The sequence below is a fragment of the Sander lucioperca genome, chromosome 7 (assembly GCF_008315115.2).
Source record: "Sander lucioperca isolate FBNREF2018 chromosome 7, SLUC_FBN_1.2, whole genome shotgun sequence".
Taxonomy (NCBI): Eukaryota; Metazoa; Chordata; class Actinopteri; order Perciformes; family Percidae; genus Sander; species Sander lucioperca.
Window position 1 is genome coordinate 36,493,231 of NC_050179.1, and position 19,839 is coordinate 36,513,069.

General features: G+C 43.1%; 2 protein-coding genes across 2 annotated transcripts in view; one reads left to right on the top strand and one right to left on the bottom strand.

The window, feature by feature from the left end:
- The window catches only part of LOC116036403 (NLR family CARD domain-containing protein 3-like), a 1,020,880-nt gene that overhangs the window by 409,581 nt on the left and 591,460 nt on the right, over window positions 1-19,839 (bottom strand). The gene's annotated exons all lie outside the window — the stretch shown is intronic.
- On the top strand, window positions 2,272-3,789 carry rxfp3.3b (relaxin family peptide receptor 3.3b). The gene has a single exon (XM_031306683.2). The coding sequence runs from the start codon at window positions 2,456-2,458 to the stop codon at window positions 3,611-3,613; it is 1,158 nt and encodes a 385-aa protein (XP_031162543.1). The 5' UTR covers window positions 2,272-2,455; the 3' UTR covers window positions 3,614-3,789.

Sequence of the window (19,839 nt, forward strand, 5' to 3'; positions counted from 1 at the left end):
TTACCCGAGAATAGGTGCCTTTGAGCCAGGTACAGAGCACCGGAAGCTGCCGGTCGTTTTGGTGGACATAAGTTTAGGCCACAAAATATGAGCGTTATGCTGCGACGAAAGTTAAGTTGAGGCACCAAAACAACAGTAGAACAGATAGTTCAGTTTACAGTCCTTCCAGAAAAATGCGATTTTGTTGTGATTGTTGCGGGCAAAAATCCTTGATTATGCGGCACGTGTTCTTAAAAAATGTGATGGAATATGCGGGATATTTATGCAATTTTACGCGATGAAATTGTGGGAACTTGCAAAAATTGCGGGAACTTGCAAAAATTGCGGGAACTTGCGAAAAATGCGGTTTCCTCATGGCTTCATTGCGGGGTTTGCAGCTTTTCGATGATGTTCATGTCGCATAATTACGTCACTTCATAACGTTCCCATGGCAACAGGGGAAAATGGCTGCTCTTGTGTGAAGTAAACGCAACATTTTTCAACTTTCTGCTAAGATATATGTGTGACTTTTTTGCAACGAAAATGCGGGATTATGAAATCATGCAAGCCCCGCATATTTTGCGTGGAAATCTGCAATTTATGCGGCGAAAGTGTGGCGTATTTGAAAAAATGCGGCCCCCGCATAAATATGCAGACTTTGGCTGATTATGCATTGAATTATGAGATTGCTTCGTTTCCTCCATAAAAGTCTAGTTTTCCCCAGGAAGTGAACTCCGATCCATGGCTTAATAGTCCTGTGTTTTATGGCCCAAACATCCACCTGAACTCCTCCCTACAGCAGCAGTCAATGATTAGATTAGATTCAACTTTATTGTCATTGTGCAGAGTACAAGTACAAAGACAACGAAATGCAGTTTGCATCCAACCAGAAGTGCAAAAAGAGCAGAAAAGTGCAATGCGTTATACAAAGTATAGACAGGTGGTGCATAGACAGGACAAGAAATATAGTGCAGTGTAGACAGTAATATACAGTTGGTTTACAGAAGGTGGTTTAGAGTAATATAAATTAAATATAAATATGAGCAGATGTGATGCATACAGCAAAAACAACGTGGAATGCATACGGATGAAAGTGCTTAACTTTTCGTAGCTTTCTTTTTGAACGAATGGTTCACGAGAGCAGGCTGCCTGCAGACAGAGAGGGAAAGCTGTGAGGGGATCAGAGCGGAGCACGCTGGGAAAAAAGCTGCTGTGGGCCATCTGGCTGCTGGACTCATTAACTGAGTGAAACTGCCTTGGGTGAGTAATTCACTTATTCACTTCCTGAGTTCAGGCTACTCTGTACCGCCACCACTAATGTGTAGCACCCACCTGGGTGATGTACGCTCACCACACATGAGCTCAGTGGAGAGGGAGGGGAACATGTTGTTAGTGGGGGTGGGGGGGCTTCTTGCTGTGAGGCCACCGTGCTTATCAAAACACATTGATTTGCTTTTTGTTTTGGGTAAAAACCGTTTGAACAAGTGACAAAAACGTCGGAACAAGTGACTAAAATGCTTGAAAAAATTACAAATAAAATAAAAAGGCAAAAAAAACGACATAAACGGCTGAAATCTTGCCCATAGGGCACCAAAATGGAACGGGCCAGCTCTGGTTAAACTGTTGTTTATTGCTGTTTATGGGACACATTGTGTGTGTGTGTGTGTGTGTGTGTGTGTGTGGGGGGGGGGGTCTGTGAGTAGGCTCCTGTCCTCTGCTGTTGTTTCTTCTTGAGGCAGTATAGGCAAATGCCTTGAAAAAATTAGCAACAAAAAACCTCGAAAAAGCACCAACGTTGGAAAAAAAATGCCAAAAAGGATGGAAAAATACGTTACACAAAAACACAAAAACATCACAAAAATGACTAATGAAAAAAACATAGGAAAAAAAAGCCAAAACAAAGTGGAAAAGAAAAGACAAACCATTGAAAATATATGGCAAAAATGTAGATTTTTTTATATATAAAAGGTTCAAACAAAATGAAATAAAAATGAATAAAAAGGCGTAAAAAAAAAAAAATAGACAAAAATTTTGCCTATAGGGCACCAAATTGGAAATGGACAGCTCTGGTTAAACAGGTGTTTATGCTGCTGTTTAATGCGACACAGAGTGTGTGTGTGTGTGTGTGTGTGTGTGTGTGTGTGTGTGTGTCCCGCCCTGCTCTCTGTCGTTGCGTCGGCTCCTGTCCTCTGCTGCTGTTTCTTCTCCAGGTGACGCGCAAGCCAGCCAGTCCATCGCCGGGCGCGCACCCCCTCCTCGGGCACCAGCACAACATAAAGTGAACTGCGCGCACACGGGGCTCAGCAGTGAACCTGTGACTGGCGGCGGAGAGAGACGCTCCGGGGAAAGGAAAGGAAGTTTTGGTTTTTTTTTAGGACAATGAGTTTCTGCGGGTGGGAGTGTGCGCACCTGTCCGCGCGGCAGGAGCGCGGGAGGTGATGCGCCCTGCGCTGCACGCTGGGTCACACAACTCGGGATGGCGACGCCAGAGCTGTGGAGCTACAACTCCACGTCCGCGTGGAACCAGTCCGCGGCGGGACAGGAGCGCTTCGGCAGCCTGGATGACATCGACATGCCGGCCGACGGCTCTCCGGCGCTGCGCATCCTCATCTCCATCGTGTACTCGGTGGTGTGCGCCGCCGGGCTCGTGGGCAACCTGCTCGTCTTCTTCCTGATGAAAGCGCGCCGCGGGCGCAAGAAGCGCTCCAGCATCAACCTGTTCATCCTCAACCTGGCCGTCACGGACTTCCAGTTCGTGCTCACGCTGCCCTTCTGGGCCGTGGACACGGCTCTGGACTTCAGCTGGCCGTTCGGCAACGCCATGTGCAAGATCATCCTCTCGGTGACGGTGATGAACATGTACGCGAGCGTGTTCTTCCTCACGGCCATGAGCGTGACCCGGTACTGGTCTGTGGCGTCGGCGCTTAAGGACCGGACCCGGCGGAGAGTGTGCCCGGTGCGGTGGGTGATCGCCGGACTGTGGGTGTCCGCCACGGCTGCGTCTCTGCCCACCGCGGTGTTCTCCACGGTGAAGAGCGTGGCCGGGGAGCGGCTGTGCCTGCTCGGCTTCCCCGACGGCCAGTCGTGGCTCGCGCTCTACCACCTCCAGAAGATCCTCGTGGCGTTCGTGCTCCCCATGCTCATCGTGAGCGTGTGCTACCTGCTGCTGCTGCGGTTCGTGCGCCTGCGCAGCATGAACAACAACCAGGTGAAGCGCCGGTCCCGGGTCACGCGCTCCGTTACCATCGTGGTGCTGTCCTTCTTCGTGTGCTGGATGCCCAACCACGCCATCACCTTCTGGGGCGTGCTGGTCAAGTTCAACGTGGTGAACTGGGACCGGACGTACTACATGGTGCACACGTACATCCACCCGGTGACCGTGTGCCTCGCGCACACCAACAGCTGCCTGAACCCGGTGCTGTACTGCCTCATGCGCCGCGAGTTCCGCAAGAAGATGAAGGACCTGTTCTGGCGGATTTCGTCGCCCACCGGGGCGAACAGCTGCCCGCTGCGGCCGTTCTCCGGCACCGTGAGAGCGGAGCCGGAGGTCATCCCGCTGAACACCGTGGAGACGGAGAACTGCAGACTGTCCGTGTTAACGGACCAGGGCGAAACGGACGCGCTGCAGAGGTAAAGCAGACTTTAAACTACAAAAAAGGACAAAAGTGGGTAAAAAAAAAAAAGAGAGAACTCTATGATTTTTGTTGTTGTTGAAAGATCGATATTTGATCGCCTCAAACTCATCACGCTACGGAAGAGGATTAGGGCCACATGTGAACATTTTATTTGAGTTTTAAGTCAGAAATATGACTTTTTCCTTTAATTTTTCTGACTTTAAAGTCAGAACCTGGGCTGCACGATATGAGGAGAATGTATAATTATCACGATTATTTTAACTGATGTTGCGATTGCGATATGATTCACAAAAATGGAGGGAGTGATCATTTTGTAAAGCAGACTTTAAAGTACAAAAGGGGGAAAGAAAAGAGAACTGATCTGAAAGATAGATAGATATTTGAATCGATTCGCCTCAAACTCATCATCTATGTTAAACTTGTATTTGAGTTATGAGAAAAAAAGTTTTAAAAAAAAGTCAGAAGTAGGGGTGCATGCTATGAGGAAAATATCTAATTGCAAGGGTTAGTGTTATTATAATTGAGGTATATTTCACGATATAGCTGTGAATGATCATTTTTATTGACAGAAAAAAATCGTAAATGATTATAGTGTGATTTTTGCGAGGATGTGTACCAAACAAATATTCTCTTTAATCTGTAGGATGGGATTTGTAGGCCAAGACGTCTCTGCAGCACCACAACACTTAATTCAGAATGATTTGACACATATCAAGCCCCCATTTGATTTGGATATAGCATCATAGTCCACATTGCGATGGCAATAAAATTGCGATGCATTGTGCAGCCCTACGTATTTTTTTTTCATGTGGCCCTTAATCCTCTCCGGATCACTCGCTGACACTCTCTAATCCTGCAGATTTCTCTCAGCTTTTCTCACCGTGAACTTGCTCTTTATTGTGTCGCTGGAGTTTTGACCTCTCCTAAAGGAACACTACAGGATCATATTTTGGGAGAGCGCCGTGCAGACTGTGCCAAATCCAACGCCAGTATAAAAACAACAAGGAACTGGACAAATCATCACTAAAAGTCGGCGTTTTAGATGTGTTTTTTTGGACTTTGCACCGCAGGGATTATATATGTTTCCATCACATTTTTTAAAAAAATGTGTGAAACTAAAGGAGAGAATAATGTGCGAGTAAATTGTGCATCGTTGCGTAAAAGCATCCAGCTGTGTTTCTGCTTCTCACTGACTGCGCTGAGTCCCAGCGAGAGCTTACTGTACATCACAGAAAATGCTGATGTTGTTTTGAGGTTTTCTGGGAAGCTGACTCTTGGTTTTTCTTTTCCTATTAAAGGAGTGCAGGCTCAGTGTCTCATCCAAACGCTGCTTCTTCGGTCTCTAAAGTGCTCTCTTCTGTGTGCAGACTTTTATGAGGAATCACAGTCTGATCATCCAGCTGCTGCTGCTGCTGCTGCTGCCTCCAGGGGCGGAGCGAAGGGGGCTTCTGGGGGCTCCAGACCCAAATGTTTTTCTAAAAGCCTCTGAATCTTTGAGGGTTTTAAAGGTCCCACATCATGCTCCTTTTTTTAGATTCCTACTTGTAATTTGGGTTTCTACTAAAACATATTTACATGCTTTAATGTTCAGAAAAACACATTTTTCTCATACCGTCTGTCTGAATATACCTATATGTACCCTCTGTCTGAAACGCTCCGTTTTAGCACTTGTCTCTTTAAGGCCCCCTCTTGAAAAAGCCCAGTCTGCTCTGATTGGTCAGTGTTTCCGGGTGTCCTGCTTCTGCGTTCTCTGAGTCTCTGCAGTGCCATTGCAGCCGGGGATTGGCTGTAGTGGGCAGCACTTTCTATATATACATATATATATATATTGCACTGCTTGGTTTAATCCGACGTCTGCACCCCATCACATCCCGACTCATTTTGACAGTAAAATATACAGTTATGGCTCCTGGCTGCGTGGCGTGGGCGTGGCGTTTCTGTTGCGTGGCGGCTGCGTGGCGTTTTCTATGTCTTTGCACACCAGAAAGGTGTCTGACGCGGCGCTGCTGCTGCTAGCCTTGTCTGGACACATGGATGTTTCCCATTGATATAATGAAATAATAGCGTGTTCTTCAACTTTATTAGTGTAACATTTTTGTGTTTGCACATATTTCGATATATATATATATATTTTTTTATATTTCAATTCCCTTTGACAATCAATAATTATTTATTATTTTTTTAAATGACATTTATATCTGCATTTATGTCAAAACCTAGAGACTTTCAAACATCTAAGTGCCATTTATTAAATGTATTCGTGTCAAAATGACATGTAAACATCTTTTCCTATTCTATGTTGTCTGGAAACGCTTCCAACGCGCTTGCGTGTGGTGTGCTTCTAGCATGCGCGCGTTTTCGGCGCGGCTTGAGCCGCTCCTGAGACGTGCGTGTCACGCAGGCAGTGTGCAAGCTCTAACCTGTTACCATGGGAGCCGGAATAAAAACGGACACGCCACGCAGCTGACACACTCACGCCACGCAGCCAGTATGCAGGAGCCATTTTTTTGACTAATAGTTAAGATCAGAGGATGTTGAGTGAATCACAGACTGTTTTATATCAAACTTTAGTCTTGACACTGTTTTAAAACCATTTAAATCTTTTTTTCAAATGCTATAAAATTGAATAAGACACCCAAAATGTAATGAAAGTAATCATTTATTGTACCTGTGAAGATTGTTATATGTGTTCCATACAACGTAAATGCATGCATCCATGTTATATTTGGGCAATTTGGTTGTAAGAAACCCATATATCTGATATAAAATACTTTAAAAACGGGTCAAATTTGACTCTAGGACAACACAAAGAGTTAAAGGCACAGTTTGTGAATAAGCAACATGTTCTCACTCCCATCTCGTAAAATACGGACGCTTGGTCAGGTGCCTTTGTCGTTGTTATAGGCGCTATAAGTCTCCTTTAGCGTCAGATCTAAACGGGCTTGGTCGGGAATATTGGCGTCCCTTTTGACGCAGTTATGTTTAGGAAAAGGTCGTGGGTGGGAATACATTTCCATGACACGCGGGAATAACAGGGCAGTTAAAAAAGGAAGCGACTTTAGGAAACGTGACAAGCGGGACACGATCCCTGGTCTCCTGGGTGAAAGTCCTGTGTTTGACCCATCCACCATCCCAACCAACCTCCCGACATGGAATTTCCCCCTTACATACTCCTCTCTAAACCCCGTGTAGCTGCTGCTCTCCCCGGTGCGTTCTACAAACATGCTGAAGGACGCCTTTTTTCGGTACATCAGACGCTGACAGCCACTGTCCAAACGTCCGTATTTTATGAGTTCGGAGTGAGAACACGTTGGAATACTGGCTATGTGCGTTTTTCTGGAGTGTTTTGATACTTTCACAGTATTTATATAGTACGTCGACCTGCTTTATAATCAAAAGAGACGTGGACATCTCACTTTTTACAATATGGGAACTTTAAAATAACTGTTACTTACCCTCAGTCTCTCTGACCGGACCGGCATATCAACGTTGGCATTTTTTCTGTTACTGCGGAAATATCGCCATTCATTCTGTGAACTCTACTAAATAATATGTTTCAAGAGTAGTAATGCTGTTTTACGCCAAATTCCTACCCTGATGTACCTACGTTAAGTAACTTAAAAATAGTAACATCAGTTACAGTTTGTCTTTTCTTTAGGTGTCAGGAAATTAATCTTCCTCAACATTTGTTGTGTTCTTGTTTCAGAAATGATCAAGACAGACATACAAAATAGGATGTCACAACTATCATGTTTTTCACAATTGATGTACAGAGTTTAAGGCATTTTTATGATCAAATATCTTGAGGGAAAGTGCTTTAAATGGAGCATGCCCCCGGACCCCCCCCATAGATTTGGGCTGAGCCCCCGAATGTAGAAAACGTCTGGCTCCGCCCCTGGCTGCCTCGAACATCACTCTGTGGAATATTATTGACTGTTTGTTGTGGCTGCTGTGTAAAATGTTCAAACATAAGTAAGTGAATGTAAAAAAACTGCCAATGCAACCTTAAAAACAAATGTTTGGAGAATAAAAATAATGAATTTGTGTTGACATTAATTCAAGTGTTGGTGCTGTTTAATGTCTCTAACTGGGCAGCATTAAGGTGTGTGTGTGTGGGGGGGGGTTATTGCTAATGATTTCCTGATTCGATTCCGGTTCACAAGGTCCTGATTAAATTACATTTCCGATTTGCTATCAATCAAAGTTACAACACTACTGTAGCTTGGATATACAAGAGATTCTCATAGAACTTGTGCTGTAAATTGTAAAGGCAGGAATCAACTCTCGTATGTATTTTTATGTAATTTGTGTCGACATTAATTCAAGTGTCGGTGCGGTTTAACCCTTGTGTTGTCTTCCCCGTCGACCATGCAACGTTTTGTTTTTCTGGGTCAAAATTTAAAATTCATACTTACTTTTAACGTTTTGGTCGACTTTTCGACACTTTTGTCACTTTTTTCCAATGTTTTTGTCACCTTTTCCAATATTTTTGTGGATAATTCACATGTAATGTAGGTCAATGGAGGCCAAACTGCGTTGATAAACACGCTAAAAAACGATTATGCGTCTTTATAACACGCAAAAACGGCATACGAATTGGCGTGTCATACATACGCCACATTGTGAGATCAGATCAATCACCTCATGGACCACCTTTTTTTTTGACATTTTTGTCACTTTTTCAACATTCTTTCATCAATTGTTTTTTCTTCAAATTCTATAGTCTATTTTCTATTTATATTAATAAAACACCCAAATCCAATGAAAGTAGTGAACTGATTATTTATTTAACTTGTTAAGAGCGTGGACCCATCCACGTTATTTTTTTGGACAATGTGGTTGAAAGAAATCCCAAATTTCTGATGTCGAAACTTTTTGAAAATGGGTCAAATTTGACCCGAGGACACCAGGAGGCTTAATAAACACTATATAGGGAACAGTGAGTGAGTGAATGAAAAGTTTCGAACACAGCTCATGAATGGGAAGCATTGAAATGATGCTGCCAGTGGACACGGACCATATCGGGGCAGGCTGTGATGCCTTCAGGGTTCGGTCCGCGTGGATCAGATTTACTGGCAGGAACGTGAAGTGTTCACACGGCAGCGGCCTCCGAGCTGCACGATTTGCATCGCTGACTCGCCGTTCTGTAAAGCGAATCCTAACAGGGAGGACTGTTATTTGACAAGACCAAGATACGTGTTTTAAATGTTTAGATGCACGTTTCTGTTGGCGGCCGAGCACTTAAAGGAGACTCTAAGGCAGAGGTGCCCAAATTCTTTCATATGAAGGGCCAACAATGTATCTGGATGGAAGGCCATGGGCCAAAAAAAAAAATGTCGATTTCCATCCATCTTCATCCGCTTATCCGGTCTCGGGTCGCGGGGGTAGCAGCTCCAGCAGGGGACCCCAAACTTCCCTGAAGTTATGTGAAAATGTATAATATTTTACAGAAAATTAACTAAAATCTAAAATAAAATTCCGAAATAATAACACTACTCTTTAACCTGCATATATCTCCCATATTACAGACCTTGTGTTACATTCTTCAATGTCTTGTACAGTCATTTAGCACTTACAATATCAGTGGGAGACATGAAGCCTGTCTTTGTTTTTCAAGTCTTTCAACATTAGGCTCCAGCTGACTTACTAAATGTTCTTTTATTGGTGTGGTATTGGACGTGTGTAGTAGTACCAGCGTTTTGAATTCGAGTCACTGCCTCTTTTAACCAATCAGGGTTCAGTCTGATAAGTTGCCTTAAGTTTGTGTCCAAAAACTAAATTTACATAACATTAAATTTACACGTTAAGCTACAGTGGCGCTCATAAGTTTATGAACCCATGCTAAAGATGACTAAAAAGAGGAATAAAAAAATAATCTTTTGGAAATTGATCTTAATGCCTTAATTGAAAAAAATTTGAAAAATCCAACCTTTAAGGACACCAGTTTTCTTTGTGAATGAATAATGTATCGTAAATAAATAAATAGATGTTCTTCCTTAAAATACAGGGTGCATAAGTCAGTACACCCCTATGTTAAATTCCCATAGAGGCACGTAGACTTTTATTTTGAAAGGCCAGTTATTTCATGGATCCAGGATACTATGCATCCTGATAAAGTTCCCTTGGTCCCCACATCATCACATACCCTTCACCATACCCCCACATCATCACATACCCTTCACCATACCCCCACATCATCACATACCCTTCACCATACCCCCACATCATCACATACCCTTCACCATACCCCACATCATCACATACCCTTCACCATACCCCCACATCATCACATACCCTTCACCATACCCCCACATCATCACATACCCTTCACCAGGGGCGATTCTAGGGTCAGAGCTTTAGGGGTGCTGAGCACCCAATGAGCCCCACTGCCACCACCCACCCTCTTTTCACATAAAAAACTAAAATATGTCTATTGAAAAATAACTTTATCATTTTAACATTGGTTCAACTAACTCCAACATCCAGATTGTTTTTCTTTTTTTTGAGACCTTTTCAGAGCACCAGCTTAATTGTGAGAGTTCACACAGACAGCCGCCTGTAACAAACACAAAACCTTCTTCACTCAGCTGGTTTTCCTGACCGTTAACTCCATGTGCCGAGAGAGAGAGAGAGAGAGAGAGAGAGAGAGAGAGAGAGAGAGACAGAAAGAGAAAGAGAGAGACAGAGACAGAAAGAGAAAGAGAGAGAAAGAGAGAGACAGAGAGAGATGCTATGAGTTCAGGAGTTAAGCCTGGTTCAGGTTAAATCCTCTGTGTGTGAGGAATGAATAAATACAGCAAAAGAAAAACATTAAACTTTCTTTTATTGTCTAGTTTGATAGTCAGCCACAACTGAAAAATAACAGATATAAATCTAGGAATGAATAACAATTCATTTAAAAAGCCACAGTGAGTGTTTTCACACATAGGCCTACTGGTAGTATACAGTGATATGTTTGTTTTTTCACTCTGGTCCAAACGCCAGGGCCAGAGTGATAGAGATGTTTCCATGACGACTGACCAGAGAAGACGCACGTGATGTGCGTTGCTATGGTACTGATAAACAAACCTGCTAATGCTAATTGGTTAGCTAGCAACAGACACCGAACGATTGACATTATACCGCTATATCACATTTAACCGACGTGACATGTCAACGTCCTGGGCAACTTTTCTCCACGCAGCAGCCTCTCTGTTTATATCTGTATAAGAGAGGTCAGAGAGAATCGTACATTCAGACACTTATCACTCGTTCTAGTCTCTCTGCCATTTTTGTGAGTCGCTTCCGAAGCTTTTCAACGGTGTAGTACGACGTCCGCTGGGGGCGTATTGTGTATTACGGAGCTGATTTCAACTGCCAGTGTGAAGGCGGCGTTATTATAGGTGTACACGTGATTCAGGTACTCACCGATATGGTTTGTGAGACACAGCTTTGGAGCAACTTAGTTGATTCACAACACTACATAACGGGTTCTCACTCTGCGTGTGTTTCGCGCTGGATGACGGTCGTGCTGAGCGGTGCAGGTACAGAGGAGAAGTAGAAGAAGAGAAGAGGATGATACCATTTGCTAAGCGGGGATGTTTTCATTTTCATCCTTAACACATACATTTTAAACCACAAACTACGGAGTATGTTTTGGACATTATTTAACCTTGTCAAAGACGAACAAAAATGTTAGAATAACAACATTTCTTACTCCAACGTTTAGGGGTGCTGAGCTCCTTTTTAGGGGTGCTTCAGCACCCCTAAAAAGGAGCTAGCCTCGCCCTTGCCCTTCACCATACCCCACATCATCACATACCCTTCACCATACCCCCACATCATCACATACCCTTCACCATACCCCCACATCATCACATACCCTTCACCATACCTAGAGATTAACATGGTTTTATGTCAGTTAGCCTAATAGCTGGTTTGATTTACATTGAGAGATGATTTTATGGAAAGTACCCCATGCCAATCTCTGATAAATATTAAATTAACTTTTAACTCAAATGACTCGAGCCTTTAGATATGTTGAAGACAAAATAAAGAATTCTTAAATGTTCTCACAGTAATGTTTGGTTCTCCAAAATAAATGATATTTTTTTTATTTATCCAAATTCTACTTTATCTTAGATAAATACAGCTAAATAGAGTGAAATGCTGCTGTGTTTGTCATCCGTTTTGGTTTATCTGGGGATAGAAAATAGAAGCCAAGCGTGACAAAAGAGTTCCACACGAAGCTCGATGGTAGAAGTGCAAATGAGTCGGCTGCTTTTCTCCAGATCTGCTGAAATAAATGGAGATAAAATAACTGTGACTGTTTGACTCGAGGCTGAAACGTCTGAGCAGATTTTTTAAATTGACTTCTTCTGGTAGAATTGAACCTTTCATCACATATAAGATATGACAAGATAAGATAACTGGGGAGGTATTTGGGTTAACAAGTAGAAAAGGAAGCGGCAGGAACCATGTTTAATGTTTAGCACTTGTCAGCGTCACATGGGCTTCACATGAACGAGACATACAGGAGCAGAGGACAGAGAGAGCAGCTGGTGATGTAACAGCCTATAAACACCGAGGTGGACTTTGCTCCTCCCTTACGAGCCCGCAGAGGAGCTTTCAGCACATTAACAGCCCAGAAACAAGGAAACTAGTAGCCTGTGAACACACACACACACACACACACACACACACACACACACACACACACTCACTCACTCAGTGCAGTGGGTTTAAAGAGGTACTTTCAGCATAAATGTATTCAGATCAAACACAGTCTGATAATACAGCCGCCAATTATGTCACACACACACACACACACACACAGACACACACACACAAAGAGAGAGACGCACAGACACAAACACACACACAGACACACACACACACACACACACACACACAGACACACACACAGAGAGAGATGCACAGACACACACACATACACACACAGACACACACACACACACACACACACACAATGAGAGAGATGCACAGACACACACACACACACACACACACACACACACAGAGAGATGCACAGACACACACACACACACACACACAGACACACACACACAAAGAGAGAGACGCACAGACACAAACACACACACAGACACACACACACACACACACACACACACAGACACACACACAGAGAGAGATGCACAGACACACACACAGACACACACACACACACACACACACACACAATGAGAGAGATGCACAGACACACACACACAGACACACACACACACACACACACACACACAAAGAGAGAGACGCACAGACACACAAACACACACACATACACACACAGACACACACACACACAAAGAGAGACGGACAGACACACACACACACATACACAAACACACACACACATACACACACAGACACGCACGCACACACACACACACACACACACACACACACACACACTCACTCACTCACTCAGTGCATTGGGTTTAAATAGGTGCTCTAGCGTAAATGTATTCAGATCAAACAAAGTCTTTTCACAGTTAGTTATATCACATACAGACACGCACACACACACACACACACACACACACACACACACACACACACACACACACAGACAGACAGTTCAGTGGGTTTAAAGAGGTGCTTTCAGCATAAATGTATTCAGATTTAACGCGCTTTTTTTAATGCTGCTGTTTAAGCTTTAGACTATTTTCTTATTCTGACACTTTTGCCATCTTTATGACACGCCAACGTTTTCTGCCTATATTTCGCTGCTTATTTTTCAATGCTGATTTTGACACTTTGGACGTTGTATTGAGGCTTTTGAGCACTGAATGGATCTTCTTCTCTGACTTTGTGTGCTATGAGCCGATGACGGAGAGCCGGGTGACATTTATCTCCCCAGAACAGCTCTGGGATTACCTCGTGAGTCAGGAATTTTCATTTTCCCAATAATTTATCACTCAGCGAGTAACGTGATGAGTGCCCTCCAGTGATGGATCGCTTTAACGGTACAATGATCGGATTAACTCTGTTTTCGGTGTCGCTTGGGACTTAATGAGAGCAACAGGCGGCGGAGGCCCGAGGCAAAGTCATGTGACTCTTCACAGCTGGATACAGGCACAGCTGGATCCTCAACAGCAGGTTCAAACCAGCAGAAGGGCCCTCGAGCAAGGCACCGCTTCAACTCAAGGAGGACAAACATAAAAGTTGGTGAGACATGAAAGGGAAGTGTGGTTAATTACCTGAGCACTTTTATTATAATGACTTAATTATCAAATTTATTCAAGACGACAAAACATGACTGCCTGAAATGTTTTGTGGACACATTTTTTATCCCAAAGTAACAATTTAATGACCTTGTTAAGTTGGAATATATTCATCCCGACTTCATTCTGTCACTTTGTGAGCCTGTTTTTTTTTTTTTCATTCTCTTCTTATGAACTTCTCTTATGTATGTTGTCATTTCCAGGTATGTTGATTACTGTATTTGGTTTTAATACCACTCTGTAAAGCACTTTGAGCTGCGTTTGATTGTATGAAAGGAGTAGGGTTGCACGATGTTGACAAAATGTGATATTGCGATATCGATATTAATTTCGATATTTTTAAACATATGTAAAATTACAAAAGTTACGGTAAAATGAATAAACAACAAACAAATACAACACAAGGTTTATTTCAACTGACTGTCATATTGGACTGGTCCAACATGAATATATATATAAATAAGGACCATGTCTACAGAACAGGACATGTTCTACTGGTTGGACAGTATAAATATATAAATAAAGAGAACAGGACATGTTCTACTGGTTGGACAGTATAAATATATAAATAAGGACCATGTCTACAGAACAGGACATGTTCTACTCTCTACTATAATATTGCGTAACGTGTCGATATATCATGCACCCCTAGAAAGGAGCTATACAAATAAAGTTATTATTATTACTTTTTCATTTCCATCATTTTGTTATTTATTTGAGGTAACTAAATGTTTAATGTTTGGTTTATGAAACCTGCAGAACTTAAAGCTATAGTAGGTGATGTTAATCCAGTACACTTCAAGCTGGTCCAATTCAGAGAATATCTCGTCACGGTCACCTAGCGCTCTATTTTCTGTGTGCGCTGCAAAAGTACTACACAGTCAGAGTAATACACAGCCCTGACTGTGTAAATGGAAAACAAACAGAAAGGAGTGCATGTGTATTCGAGCTGTAATCACATTTGATTAGCATGAAAACATGCACAGACACATACACAGATATGAGGGCGGAAAAAGGCTCCTGTGGGTCGTATTAGAGAGGGGGGGAACTAACAACCGATATCGTCGGTTGAAAGAACTTGTCATTTAAATATGTGAAAAAAGCACAGGAGCACCAAGACGCTGTTTGCTTGGCAGCACAGTCAGGGTGCATTCACTCTTTGTGGGTGTGCTTTGAGAATCACACGTTTTCTATTTGACTTATTTGTGCAGGTTTAGCGTCCGCAAAGCTGCACAATTCTTTAGTGAATTCGCCTCTCAGTCTTGTTATCACGCTGCTGACATACCAAAAGAAAACTGAGTAACTATGCATACAAGGTCATAAAAATTGAGATGAAAATGATCTCAACATGATTACAGTTTCACCAGCTCCCTCTCATTATCTACAGAGAAACAGTTGTCATAACGCAGACCTAATGAGCGTGTTAATGTATTCCCTGTCTCTCTCTCTTTTTCTCTGTAATGACAGCATGAAACAGACTCACAGAGACCACGAAGCTCGATATCTCCAGATAATAATAGCTTAAACAATTAAGACCGCATAATTACATCATTATCTTTGGATAGTTTGGCTAAAATTATAACTTAAATTGCCAGATCTGGATCCTTATCAGCTCCCACAAAATGGTCCCTAGTCTTCCTGGGGTCCACACAGAAAGGGACAGCAGTTAAAAGAAGCAATTATAAAAATCACACTATATACTATAACAGTAGAGAGGGGAAGCCCCTCCCCCTCCCCCTCCCCCTCCGGTGGACCACCATGGGACGACAAATACTTTTTTATTACTGTTTGAATTAAGCCATTAAAGGTGCTGTAGGTAGGATTGTGAAGATCCAGGACTTAGCAAAAAAATTTGAACATCAACAACTTCTCAGTCCCTCCTCCCTTTCTGCTAAAGCCCAAAACAGTCTCCTAAGCCCCTCCCCCCACAAGGGAGAATGAATGCGTGTGCATGAGCAGTGATTGTCACGCAGTTAGACACCCCCGCTGGCCCTGATTGGTGCATCTGAACAGGGAGCTGTGGATTTTTGCAAATCTCACTCCAGGCTGTAGGTTGAGCCAGAGGAGCTGGATTTATTTTAAATTACCTGCTTCATGTATTTCTGCTGGAACATAGGGTCAGTTTCAGCAAATATGACAGAAAGTTAGTTTTATAAGTCTTACCTACTGCACCTTTAATTACACACATTTGTCAATTTAAAAGATAGTTTAGCAAGTTAAGAAAGTCACAGTTTGTCGTTGGTTTGTCATAGTACCCATTGCATTCTCATGAACGGGTTTGTGTGATATCGTACGAAAAGTTATGCACACAAAAACGTATGATATCATATGAAAACTAGGAGACCGCCCGCTGGTCACTAGACATCGGCTACAGAGCTACGTGACGCTGAGCGGCAGTTGCTCGTGTTTAAGCTGCTGCAGAAAGTTAAGTTTAGGCAGCGAAACGACTAGTTAAGTTTAGGAAAAAGATCGTGGTTTGGATGCACCAAATCCAGATTTTTGGGGTTCGGCCGAATACCGAATAAACTGGTTAAGATTCTGCCGAAACCGAAACCGAATACCAAATCCTCCTCCCATCCTCAGTCCTCGGCTGTTTGTTCGGTGTAGGGCAAAGCTGGTAATGGTCGTCTGGTTAACACCAGTTTTTAGCAGTGTCCGTCCTTCCTTTGCCGTACCTGAAGTTGCTGCATTCTGGCTGCTGTCTGTAGATTCCTTCATGCACAACTCGTATTCTTCCAGATGTTTCATACCAGATGTTGTAACAGCGGTGATGTTGTGTATAGTTTAGGGTCCTCGCCACCACCAGACTAATCAGCATTGTAAATTGAACATGTAGCTGGACTTGAATGGCCTTCTTTTGACTGAAAGTACTGCCAAACTACACTTTTTCTGCTCACCAGTTCCATTTCCACTTTCTCACAGCCTGCTGCATTGAACGCTCCACCTACGTAAACACCTTCCCGTAATCAACGGCGCCGTCATTACGTCGACCAGCGTAGCGCGTGTAATGCAAGCGTAGGGTTCGGTGGAAAAAAAGTCCTGTCAAAAAGCCCAATATTCAGCCGAATCTGAAGCCGAATCCTGGATTCGGTGCATCCCTGATTAAAACTCCGAGGAACAGACATTTGAGGGTGAAAGTCTCTTGTTTTCCCCAGGAAGCGAACTCCGCTCCCTGGCTTCAAAGTCCTGAGTTTTAACGCCCATTCATCCATTCATCCTCCCCGAGATCCTCTCTACGTTGCCCGCAGTGTTCTTACACAGCAGCAGTCAATGTGGTGCATACAGCAACAAAAACTACTACTACTACTACCTTTTCGAACGTATAATTCATGAGAACAGGCTGTAGTACCACTTAGTTTTGTGTGAAACCTCTCAGTGAACTACATTTCTCATGTGACTCTTCACAGCTGGATGCATCCAGGCACAGCTGGATCCTCAACAGCAGGTTCAAACCAGCAGAAGGGCCCTCGAGCAAGGCACCGCTTCGACTCAAGGAGGACAAACATAAATGTTGGTGAGACATGAAAGGAAAGTGTGGTTAATTATGTGAGAACTTTTATTATAATGACTTAATTATCAAATTTATTCAAGAAGACAAAATATGACTGCCTGAAATGTTTTGTGGACACATTTTTTATCCCAAAGTAACAATTTAATGACCTTGTTAAGTTGGAATATATTCATGCTGACTTCGACTTCGACGTTTTTATTGGGGTTTTTTCATTCTCTTCTTATGAACTTCTCTTATATGTTGTCATTTCCAGGTATGTTGATTACTGTATTTGGTTTTAATACCACTCTGAAAAGTACTTTGAGCTGCGTTTGATTGTATGAAAGGAGCTACATTTCTTGTCTTGCACAATACACGTCACCTCGCTCGCTAGCCAGCTAGCTTAGCTCTGTTCCACAACACATGTAATCATGTGACGTGAGCAACCTGTCTGAAAGTTGGAAGTCTTCTGGTAGCTGTGCCAAGAGAAATCTCAATCATTCCCAATCTAGCAGAGACGGAGAGCGTAGGTATATGTAAGGAGATAACATAGACACAGGCTAATTATTGATCACTAAAATGATAGTTAACATTAGTAATTAAACTTAAACAGCTAATGGAAGTCCAAACTGCCTGAGAGCTTCTCCTGTACTATACGGTAATTCCTCTACTATGCGACAGTAAGTCTTGTGGTTATGACCCAATCGTTAGCCTATTTTTATAAAAACGTCTGCTACGGAGCCATAACGTGAGCTACAAGGTAATGGAGCCTTTTATACATTGTCGTGTTTCTTTAGAAATAAAAAATGGACAAATAGAGTCTTTAAACTCTTCAGATGTAAAGTTATTCTCTGTCAAAGTGACGTCAAAATGAATGGCAGTCAATGACCCTTTTGGTTTTATCCAGCGAAGTCTTATCAGCCGAGAAGTGAAAGAAAAGCAAGATTGTCCGTTGCTCGTGTGAGTAACGTTACATCCTGGTACCAAACACACAGACATCGTAGCTTCAGACAGACGTCACTAAGACACTTTAGTGTAGTCTTTCTAATTACGTATTTTTTTGTCTGATACTTCAACAGTTTTACGACAAACTAAAGGCTTTCTTGACTCGCAACATTTTTTAATTTATCCTCCACAGATAGCCATGATGGGGTCAGCCCTATGTTCCCACAGCCCTATGTTTCCACATTTCTAAGAATTTATTTTTTCACTGAAAATTAGGCCCTATGTTCCCACATTTCTAAGATTTCTTTCAAAATTAGGCCCTATGTTCCTACAGCCCTATGTTCCCACAGCCCTATGTTCCCACAGCCCTATGTTCCCACAGTCCTATGTTCCTACAGCCCTATGTTCCCACAGCTCTATGTTCCCACAGTCCTATGTTCCCACAGTCCTATGTACCTACAGCCCTATGTTCCCACAGCTCTATGTTCCCACAGTCCTGTTCCCACAGTCCTATGTACCTACAGCCCTATGTTCCCACAGTCCTATGTTCCCACAGCCCTATGTTCCTACAGTCCTATGTTCCCACAGCTCTATGTTCCCACAGCCCTATGTTCCCACAGTCCTATGTTCCCACAGCCCTATGTTCCCACAGTCCTATGTTCCCACAGCTCTATGTTCCCACAGTCCTATGTTCCTACAGCCCTATGTTCCCACAGTCCTATGTTCCCACAGCCCTATGTTCCTACAGCCCTGTGTTCCCACAGCTCTATGTTCCTACAGCCCTATGTTCCCACAGTCCTATGTTCCCACAGCCCTATGTTCCCACAGTCCTATGTTCCCACAGCTCTATGTTCCCACAGTCCTATGTTCCCACAGTCCTATGTTCCCACAGCCCTACGTTCCCACAGCCCTATGTTCCTACAGCCCTATGTTCCCACAGTCCTATGTTCCCACAGCGCTGTGTTCCCACAGCTCTATGTTCCCACAGCTCTATGTTTCCACATTTCTAAGATTTTTCTTAAAATTAGGCCCTATGTTTGGGTTAGGGTTACATTCCATCTGTAGTCCATTGCTACTGGATAATAGGTTGGGTGTAATTGGCTACCAAATTGGGTGAAAGGGGGATCAAATCTGATACAAATTTATGAAAAAGGAAATATGGGAACATAGGGCCTAATTTTGGAAAAAGAATCTTAGAAAATGTGGGAACATAGGGCTGTGGGAACATAGGCACGCTCCCGCCATGATAAACACATAAGCAGAGAAAGAACAACGAAGAATGAATCTGGCTGTCTGCTCTGTGCAAGAACAGACACAATATAAGTAATCGTGTAGTTTTTACACAGAGCCTGAGGATAGTGGATGCTCTTCATGAGTGTTTACAGTGATGTGATGTGTATTCCTTTTGCAGACCTGGGCTCTGAAAGCCACGGCCAGCATCAGGTCAGACCTTCAGGGCGTCATTTCATAACTTCAGCTGACTAACCAGGTTTCGTGTAGCAAGAGGAATGTGTTGAGTCGGGTAGAGATGATTACTGCCGAGCCAATG